Below are 10,898 nucleotides of genomic sequence, written 5' to 3'. Positions count from 1 at the left end.
AAGATGGGGGATGTACAGGATGTAGGCGTAGGCGACATGTCCTCATGGAGGAGTTTGGCTCGCCAGCAACACAATTTGTCTTTGTGTAAAAAGTCTGTACAAGTGTGTTTTCTTCGCAACGATATAACTTTGTATAAAATCAGCAGGCACTTTTTTCTTTTGTTTGTTTCACGTTCAAATGGTCACAGGTAGCCTACTACCCCCTGCACACACTTCTCCACCTGCTTCGTACTTCCTTCATTAGTAGTGCATCGATCTGAATCTGAGTCTCTGGTGCTAACTGACAGTTTCTTGTCCCCTTAAGGTCGAGACAGCGTGGTGTAGACGGGCTGGTCCCAGCTGGAGGCGGTGGGGCTGTGGGCAGGAGCCATGGACAGACTGTTGAGGATCGGGCTGCCGTAGGGCCGCCTGGATGAGTGGAAGTAGGGGTACTGGTAGAGGCTAGAAGGGTAGCCGGAGTAAGGGTTGTAATAGTTGGAGCTCTGGATGTCAGTATAGTCACACTGGGAGCTGGAGAATGAGGCTGCAGCCGAGGCAGCTGACGTGGCCGAGGTGACACAGGCCTGGCTGCTGTAGGAGCTGTAGTCGGAGTGTGAGGGTGACCTGTGGGAGTGCTCGCTGTAGTGGCTGGGGCTCAGTTGCTCTGTTTTAATGTGGAGCCGGTGCTGGCCCACCTCGCTGGCGGAGGGAGAGGCGGAAGACATGGTGCTCTTGCGGCTCCACGCTGACCCGTTGGCGCCTGCGTGGCTGTATGAGGAAGTGTAAGAGCCACCGGGCGCTGGAGCCTGCCCATGGCTGTGGTCTGAAGGCAGGGCGGAGGAGCCTGAGGCGTGGCCGTTGAGCGGGAGGTACTGGTCAAACTCGTGCACATCGAAGGTCTCCATGTTGCTGATGACATCAGTGCTGAGCTCAGAGATGTCCACGTTGCTGAAGTCTATGTTTTGCCTGCTGCTGTCAAGAAGACGACGGCCTTCATGTTTCAGATCCTGCTTCACCCCGTGGTGCAGGTCTGTTTTGGGAGTAGTGGGTGGTGTGGGGGGACCATGGGGCTGCCCTGAAAAGAAAATAATATCAGTGGTGAGGCTTCATCACTCCAAATACAAAATGATTTGAACACTTTACTGTAGCCTAAAATTCCTAAAATAAAACTTGCAAACTAGTTGTGTTTGTGTTATTTCTTGTGTTAAATTTGACAACATACCTGCATGTTCAGGATGGTGGTGTCCGTCAGTCATCCCTGCCAGTCCTCCCATCCCTGGTTCAGCTTTATACATGTGATGTGCCAGTTCTGCTCCAGAGTCTGAGTCGCTCTGGCCTGGTTTCACATTCTTCCGTCGCCGGGGCTGGTACTTGTAGTCTGGATGATCTTTCTTGTGCTGAACCCGAAGCCTCTCTGCTTCCTCCACAAACGGCCTCTTCTCACTTTCCGAGAGCAAACTGTGGTGGGAAAAAAATTATAAAACATTAAGATGTATGCAGTCAAACTAAACAAAAATAAAAAGGTAAAATTAGGTTAGATGACTTTAGAGCTTTTTATTAATTGTCAAGAGGTCTGAAGGAAATGCCAAATTTACTTTCTTAATTTCTTTTAAATCATTTACATTCAAAATTAAAACTTTTTGAAATTTAGTAAAATGTATATTTCTATGTAATTGCCAAAGCTGTAAACATAAAATATTATCTATGAAACTATTCTGTAGCCTTGTCCTCTGTGTCCTCAGTGTTATTTTCTTTTTAATAGTATTCATTTACACGCGCTTTATCGCTGCATTTGTCTTTATAATAAAGAGTTTATTTATTTACTAGTATAAATAAATAAACGTTTCCTCACCGCCACAGTTTCCCCAGAGTCTTGCTCAGTTCGGCGTTGTGCAGGTGTGGATACTGATCCGCCAGCTTTCTGCGGGCCGCTTGCGCCCAAACCATGAACGCGTTCATGGGTCTCTTGACGTGAGGTTTACTCTTCAGAGATCCGTTCCCCCTCACGGGCATGGGCACCAAGGACCAGTCGTATCCTTTGAGGACCTGAGAGACTGCGTCCCGTATGCAAGCTGGGAACCGGTCGTCATCCTCGGAGTCCAGTTTCTTGCCCAAACCTGCGAGCAGGGATCCTTGGCCGTCGGAGCCTGTCGGTGAGGACGGAGCGTCGGAGTCGGACTCGTCCTGGGACATGGAGCTGTTTGTGCCCGACGGACTGCACGGCTGGTCGCTGACACACTTGTCATGCTCCTCTGTCATTTTTAACATTATTTGTTCAGCCCCGTGGGATGAAAATCCGAAAACGTAATCTTCAATTAAAAGCAAAACACAGATGTTACCACTGGATTCAAGCGCGCAGCAAGAGTGGCCAGTGCGCCTTTTACGCACGCCGCGCCACAGTAAATTCCTTTAACAATTTCAGTCAGTGCGAGTCCGTTGTTTTCCTTCTGCTTCCCTGTTTGTTTGTCTTCGTTAGTCTTGTTTTCCTAGGCTGTCATGGGAGGTGCAGTCGTGAAAGTTGTGGTCCACACTGTGAGCTGAGGAGCTACACGTTACTTAGTTTTAAAATCGTCACTCCACCCTCCGCCTGGGATTGGCTGGAACAAATCGCCACTTTCCCCCCATTGGTTCAGACTTTTATGTGGGCTTCATTATTATAATGATTTTCTTTTTTTGCTTTGGTGACACAGTTCTGTTTTTATTAAAGACAGCCACAATTTTATAGGAAATGTAATGAGTTCAGAAATTACCATTGTGTTTATTTTTTCTATTATTAATACACCAAATGTAAACATCTATCTTTAAATGTATGCATAAGTCAACACCTAAATTAAAAATTACATTTGGTAATATGATTATTGCAATATAGGCTGATAATGCCTGTATATTGTATTGTATATTGTTACTTTCCTGCCAATGTACAGGATTTTATTTCTTTAAAAAGTTATTTTGATGTTATTAACGCACTTAGAATGACAGAAGATAATGAAGTTCATTTGTACATTTTACTCTCAGAGAATAGTCAAGACATAATAAAAAAAGTCAAATGCTAAAAGTAGATTTTTTTTAGAAAAATAGTTATCATTTCTTACTGAGATGAAGATTGAGGTTTAACATCTGACTCTGGCTCCAGGTGAACTTGATCTAAACAAGAATCAGATTTTGTTAATTTGGTTAAACATGAAATGACAAATGTGTCAAAGCTTGTAACAAACTAATTTGCAGCAGCTTTGCAAAAGCAAATATATAATTCATGTCATGTCTGCCAGATCTCATTGTCACAGAGACGGGATGATCCTCCCTCCCACTAGTTAGAGCTGATGGCTGTCTTTCTTTCTTTGGGTATAAATCCATGTTTAATAATTGCTTATAACAATGTTTTGTAGGCAAGTTCAATGTGTGATATTAATCATGTCTGTCTGTCTAATCTAAACAAATGAGCATGACCCCCAAAACAAATACTCTCACTCCGGAACCGACTTCTGACCAAAACTTGTGTTTGCTTTGATAACAGAAGCCTCAAACTTCTCAGGCCTGTGTGAGCCTTGATTATAGCTTTGATAAATGTTCCAAATTCAGAAGAGGAAATTAATTTGTCCCAGCAGTCTGTCTGTGATCCACACGTCACTTCTCACCAGCAGGCGTTTTTATGACACTGAAGATATAAAGAGCAGAGGAGATAAGCGGGCAGATTGAATCACTGAATTTGTTAAGGGTGTCTTTGTGTTCATGTATTGTGGGGTGATTTTTATCACCGGCCTCCGTGTGAAAAGACAAGGTATGTTTGTGCTGGACGGCAGTTTGCTTCGCTTGATGAACACTGCAGGTGGCTGAGAGAAGAAGAGCGTTTGTTATGTGGAAATAATAGAAACTGTGGCTTTTACATGCAGCACAGAGCTTACAGCAGGAAAAGTAACGGCTTGCACGGTAAGGTAAGAAGTTTTCATCGTTCTTTTATTAACAATAGGTGTAAGAAGCAAAGGCCCTTGCCAGTGACTTTGAATGACACAATATGGTGTTTGATGTCTAATGAAGGATCATGTGTTGACACAAAATAAGCTTGTTTTGTTGTTGTTGAAAATTTCTATCACAAATGATAAAATGAAAGTGCTCCCATGGTCGGTCCCGAGCCGCCTTTCTTTCTAACAGCTGCTGTCAAAGCGCTCTGTTGGGTCAAGTTCAGTGCATGTGTGTGTGTGTGTGTGTGTGTGTGTGTGTGTGTGTGTGTGTGTGTGTGTGTGTGAACAGACAGACAGGACAGCGACTAGTTGTCTCACGTGAATGACTGGCTGACTCGTTCTCATCCCGCTCCACACATGGAAAAGTATTTACTCTGTGTGTGTGTGTGTGTGTGTGTGTGTGTGTGTGTGTGGGTGTGTGTGTGTGTGGGTGTGTATGAGAGAGAGCAGATATGTAGAGCTGTAGAGCTTTTTGTCAGGGCTCAAGCATGTGTGAACTTAATGTATCACATTTTATTTAAACAGAAAAATGTAAATATTTTGCAATTGAATATCAGACTTCATATTACATATCTACCTCACATGTTGTTGTCACTACATTCCCCTTCATAAGGCTTGTGTTCATTTTGCTAATGAACTAGAAATAACTCAGCGAGTTTTTTGTTAATTTGTTGTAACACACAAGACATAATTCCTGTCACTTACACAACAATTAATAGATTAAGAGGTTTTCTGATTCGTTGAACATTCCCTATGGATTTGTTATCAAATCTGTTTGTGTCACATGTAATGCTGTTCTGGGTTCAAGTCCCGTCTCCCCACTGAAATTTCATGGAAATCCCTCCGTCAGTGTTGAGGTATCCTGCCGACAGACAAACAAACAAATCAATATTAATCAAACCAGTGTGTCATAGCTCAAAAAGTGCTTCATTTGGTTTGTGTTTATTGGAAAATTGCTCCCCACCAATCAAACTCATCTCAGGAAGAATGACGCTGACGATGAATCAGGATGAGCCCAACGTGAGCGACAGCTGCCGTCAGGCCCTGCTAAGCTGTGAGACGGTTTCTGGGTAGAGAGAAAGAGACAGACTCAAAACAGACTCCAGCCTTTCCCCCTTCATGCCTCCCTGTATTGTGGGGAGAAACTCTGGCCAGAGTCTGTTGGCTCTGTGCTCTTGATTAGAAAAGGAAGGAGCAACAGAGGAGAGGTAACCGCGCATGAACCTTAAGTGTCCCAAAGAATGGAAGGAAGGTTTTCATTTTCCTATTTTTTGCGAGATGCATCTCAAAGGAAAAGACCAGGGTAAAGATTTTCAGATTTTTCTTTTTTTTTTCTGAGCCTTAGCAGAGCATGTTAGCCCATTTCTCCTGGGCCCTAGTCACTTCTACCCCACATGTAAATTATACTCTCTGGCTTCTAATGTGCATACAAAATTAAATTACACAGTCACCCACAGGAATCTTGCTCCCTTTGGTCTCTGCTTCTGTGTTTTAATACACTTAGGCACATTTCCTCACTCCAGCCAAGTCATTGGACGGAGTATGTTGAGCAGTTAAATTGCCACAGCGTTGTGCAGTATAGGAAAGAGTTTTAGATGTGTTTAGGATGATGTGAATGCTCATAAAGGTCATCAAGTTCAGAAAACGTCTGCTACGCATTCAACAAAATATTGCATGCAAACCATATATCTAATATCTAAATCCCTATTTTTGTGCATGATGTATAAATCCTGCTGCACAAAAGTCCTGACAGAATTCATAAAAACGTTTTCACATGAGGAACAACTGTGGAAACCCCTGCCTCTACAGCCACCACAGCACCCTAACCCAAACAGCAGGCCTTCATTCTGTTAAATAATCTCACTGATTGCACACTGAGTCAGTGTAAACTTGCTGAACTGTGGAGACGGGCATGCCCTCCCCCTCACCCAGACGATCCCAAACCACTGCTTAACCGCATGTGGAACAAGCTCCTGGGCTGCTAACAAGTCATATTTCACCCCTGCTCCACATCAACCGGACCACTTCTATCTTTGGTTTCACACACTCAGAAAGAAGGTAATTAGTGCAGAATTTACAGTTGCAGCACATGCAACTAGGACACAGGTTTTCTGACAGAATATCTCTGACTAGAAAATCCTATATTTTACAACCCTGGCGACGTTATAAGATCTGTATTGTTACATCATGTCGATGAAAAGATTCAGAGGACGTTCCAGCCAGGTTCACACACACATTAACTCTCAGTGATGGATGTACTTACTCCTCCTTTCTGTTCCATCTCTACTCATCCCACCCCCTCTGGAAGTTGGATGGTGGATGTTTTCCATTTTGGTCTGTGGCCAAATGTATTTTCCAGGTTTTCTACTTAGCGAGGTCGAGTGGATGTTTGACTCCACTGGTTTTAATCACAGTCCAACCCCCATGACAGCTGCTGTGTGTTAGGACCTCCCATTGACCCCTGACCCCGCACTATCCTAAATTCATTCTATTAAAACACCATAATGAGGGGTTTACTGGACCAATTGCAGGTTTTATTTAAACCTATTAGTAGACACAGAGAGGTGAGTGGGGGGGGGGGGGGTCCACTGTGAGGAGGGAAGGAAGGAGGGAGTTTTGAATAGATTGAAAGGGGAGTGTTTGAAACTGAAGGAAACAATTAGTCCAAAACGTCTCAGGGTGTGTTTGGCCTTCGGCAACACTCGTTTTTAATGTCAGGAGTATAAAAAGAGCTCAAGTGTTTCCAGATTATTTGCTGTGTTTTCTCCCTGACACACAACTGTTTTGTGAGGCGGCGGGTTTGCTCGTGATAGTTCTGTATGTTCGTATGAACTTCAGATTACGGACGGACAGGTTTTGGGAAGCTGCTGTAGTAGCAGGCCGGGAAGGATTATGTTAAATCATTCTCTAGTTTCCCCAAGGCTTGCCTGTAAATCTGCAGACTGTCAGTAGGTATCTTGGTTGAGCAGTGACTCCCACGAGTACACATGCAATAACACTTGAATTTGACACAAAGTTTCTGTTTGAACGTTGCCTAAAGGTAAAGATCAGGGTTGATGATTGGAGAGCAGATCAGTGAGCTTCCATTTCATCTTCCGTGTGAAGGGAAAATGTCCATTCCTGGTTATTTTCTTCTGACATAAATGCTAAGACGTTCAGCAGAGATGACACTTCCCATGGTGTATCTTGTCCCAGAGTTCTCCCAAGAGAAGCGTAAGTGGGCTCTTTTTTTTTTACGCTTTCTGATCTACACCCCCCCCCCTTTCTGTCTTTCTTCCCTCTCATCTTCACGGCATATGTTCTGCATAAAACTTGCGGTGTGCTCAGTCTTCCACATTGTCTCCTTTTTTGATCCTTGATTCTCATAAATCATCTCCCTAATTTGCCTGTGAATTAGATGGTGCGGGACATGTAGACATTTAGGACAGGGCTCATGGGCGGCGAGAGAACAGAGAGCCCACCCCTTGACTTTTACGGGAAATGGGAGGCCGCTCCACAAAAGCAAAAGACTATTTAGAGGACTTGCCTGGCTGTGGGGGACTTTGCCTCACAGAGCTAAGATAACTGTGGTGGATTGTCTTTATTTTCAGATAATTAAAACAAGAATAAAAAGCCATTTGCACTGCTCATTTTTATGTCCCTTACATGAGCTCAAGACTGAGAAAATGTGCAAGTGCATACACACAGTGTGTAGCAAGTGAGCGCGGCGCACACAGACCAGCACGGTTTGAAACCTAAATCTCTTGTGTACAATTCATATATCACAGGATAATTTATAAGCTATTAAAATGATTATTGGTGAAGTGGATCAAATTCTCCAATTAGGCTTTCAGTGTACCAGCCAAGACTTTCAATGTTTATGAGCAGCAGTTAGTCTGTCTGTCTCCAGCCTGTCTGTAACCTCTAACAGAAACGCTGCACTGAAAAACACACCAGCACACCTGCTGCTAACCGCATGAGGAGGCTGAGTGTGTTGTGATCATCTGAATCAGTGTTGTAATGTGTTATATGATGTTACTGCTCCGAAATCATTTCCATGGGTTGATGTTGGTTGATTTACAGCACAATTGAAAACTGTTTAGTGCTTTGATCAAAGGTGATTCCCCCACAGGCTATTGCTTCACTTTTGTACATATTGCAAACATATTATATGCAAATTTACAGCCTCTCTGTTGTAGATTAACTATATATATATCAATACATTCGTTAATGGATATGGAGGCGAAGGAGGAATGTTTGGAGCTGCAGAAATAGACTGCGCTCACTATCCTCCTCCATAACCACTCGCATGCTGTCTATAGTCGACTCTTATCCTTGTAGCCCCTATAAACACCCATCAGGGTCCGCACTGCTGACCAGACAAACCGGCATTGCAACATTATCCAGAGATTAGCACCATGCACAGACACGGTCAACCACAGGGCAGATCTGTTGTCAAAGAGGCTCAAATTAAATTGCCTGACATGTCATCACCATGAAGGTAGCTTAACATTGCATTTTCTCAACTGGCCAGGACAGCACGCCTCCAACCTACACTACTGATATTGTAAACACTGCTTCTTCTTCTTCTTCTTCATTGTTTGCTTTCACTTTGGCGGAGTTTATGTGATCTGTCAGTTGTAATTGGCCGGACGATGGTGAGGAGTGAGACTTTGCGAGTCCACTTGTCCAGTGTTGGGCAGAAATGCATTAACCTATTACAGTAATGTGGCGGGTTAATGTGTACAGTTAATGTGTTTAGTGTCAGGGATTACAAGTTGAAATTCAGTAATTACATTGCAGTTACAGTTTGACTCGACATTTTGATGAGTCTTACCAGGAGTTTGATGGAGGAGGGATGGACATCAGTTTGGTCTCTGTCTGCGATCAGTAGGGAGACTCCTCCGGTACGTGTTAGCTTGGTGCAGGAGCTGACGGTGTGGGGAGGCCTCTGCTGGCTTGCTGACGTTAAGCCGACATTCAGGGATCAGCTGGTTTCGTTAAGAGTTGGAGGGTGTGTGTGCGCAGCTTCACTGCAAGAACAGGGCTTGTGGAGTGCTGTTGGGTGCAGTCACCGGGGCTAACGTTAAGCTAGCTGCTCAGTAAATACCTCCAGAACGTAAACCAGAGTGTGTTGTTTTTTTGTTCGTTTTAATGAGTTAAGTACAGGACACGTGGGTGTGAGGGCTTTTACAGAGTTGAGTAATATAACCAATAACATTTGCTATTGAGTAGTTAGAAAATAATGTAATGAGTTATTGATGACATTTTTCAAGTAACTTGGCGCTATGTCATGAAAATAGCCAGAAGACCACCTTAAAAAAAAAAAAGAATCCTGTAGATGAAGGTGACATGATACATTTCTAAAGCTCTGTTGTGCTTTTGACTCTTCTTTTTCTTTCACTTCCTGAAATATTTTCACATGTGGAAAGTTACTTTGTTCTTTAATCTGTCATGACAGGATATTTCACCCTCCTCTTTAGGTTGACATTCTTGATCCATAGCATGTCGTATGGTTTCTCTACCAACTGTCACACAGACATCACTTGCCTCAGGCAGGGAAAGAAGGAAGCATTTGTTAACTGTTTTCCACTGGTTTTAGGTACGGGGTATTTCCCAGTAGCCACTTCACTATTTCCAACTGTTTGCCTGACTCTTGCGGACACGCATAGCAACACAGTGAAAAGAAAACAGTGTCTCTTGCTGTAGCTTTCAGGCGTTTCATACAAAGGCAAATTAAGAGGTCAACGCTTCCAGCACTCTAAACTAGCCTGTGAACATGAATGTACATCAAAACTAAAGCAGGTTATTTGTGTTGAGTTTATTGGGCTGTTGTGGGGAGGTTTGGCCATGACTGCATGGTGGTGCACAGCTACAGGTCACATGGTGTGGGAGTCCAAGGTCACCAAGGTCACTTCCTGTTCCCTTTAAAGAGGTGCAGAGCTCTAGCCGGGGACACAAGAGACGACGGAAGTACTTCTGTAGCATGAAGGATATAAAGAGTCTTTTCAGTGGACCACAAAGTCTGACCTTTTCATTCACGGAGGAATTTAACTTTCCCTAGAAGTAGCTTGCTTTGGAAATGTAGCGCTCTCCTCCACCTTCTGCTGCGTGTTCACACTAATGCTGACCAGTTTTATCACTCAGATAGGTTATTTATGTTGTTTCTGTTGAATGACAGAGAATCCAGTGTCGCATAGACTCGGATCAGTTTGGGTGACAGGATCACCTTTGGTGAAGTTCAGAGTGTTCAACCTCGACAGACTGGTGACTCTGTTCAGCTCTGGGGACTATCAGTGCGTAGATGAAATTACATATCTGCTGAAGATGGTCATATCAACAACATTTGATTCCACTCACCTTGGATTACCTCTCTGTGTTTGTGTGTCTCTGTTCTCTCTGGTCTCTTTACTTGTGCTGGTTCAATCACGTCCACCTTCAAAGATCCATTATTTCTTTTAATTTCAATATGTATCAAACATTTCATTTTAACTATTCTGCTTATTTTAGCCAAATTGAAGGAATATTAAGGACCCCCTCCCCCTGCTCCACCCGCCTCTTGTGTCTACTAATGGCAGCCCCTGGGACAGCTTTGGCTACATTTAATATAGAATATAAATCCACTGAGCTATGGGGTCCCTCATTTAACAAGATGCTGCTTTATGGTGCTCTGCAAAACTCAACCTTCTTTTATGGATTATATGAAGAATATGTCATTGTCGGTTTATTTGACTGATTATTGCATTTATACTTTAGAGCTCTGAGCTCCCCTGTATGGTTTGGGGGGGATTAATTCATCATCTGTAATTTGACAATGATATGACTCTCTAAAGCCAGACTATGCATCTAACAGCAGAATTCTCTTAATTGGAGAAACTGGAAAATTGTTTATATAATGTATTCATGTGTGTATGTGCACATACATGTCTATGTTGGTATCTATGCAGCACAGACCCTTCGACTAGCCCATGACTTGTCCAC

General features: G+C 43.4%; 1 protein-coding gene across 1 annotated transcript; it reads right to left on the bottom strand.

The window, feature by feature from the left end:
• Positions 1 to 299: 299 nt before the first annotated feature.
• On the bottom strand, positions 300 to 2,247 carry LOC139300624 (transcription factor Sox-8). Its single transcript, XM_070923779.1, has 3 exons — positions 1,832 to 2,247; positions 1,202 to 1,437; positions 300 to 1,054 (listed from the first exon to the last, which is right to left on the bottom strand). The coding sequence occupies exons 1-3, from the start codon at positions 2,245 to 2,247 to the stop codon at positions 300 to 302; spliced, it is 1,407 nt and encodes a 468-aa protein (XP_070779880.1).
• Positions 2,248 to 10,898: the final 8,651 nt, after the last annotated feature.

The sequence above is a fragment of the Enoplosus armatus genome, chromosome 17 (genome assembly GCF_043641665.1).
Source record: "Enoplosus armatus isolate fEnoArm2 chromosome 17, fEnoArm2.hap1, whole genome shotgun sequence".
NCBI lineage: Eukaryota > Metazoa > Chordata > Actinopteri > Centrarchiformes > Enoplosidae > Enoplosus > Enoplosus armatus.
Note: the sequence above shows the minus strand (reverse complement) of the source record. Positions and strands in the feature narration are given on the sequence as shown.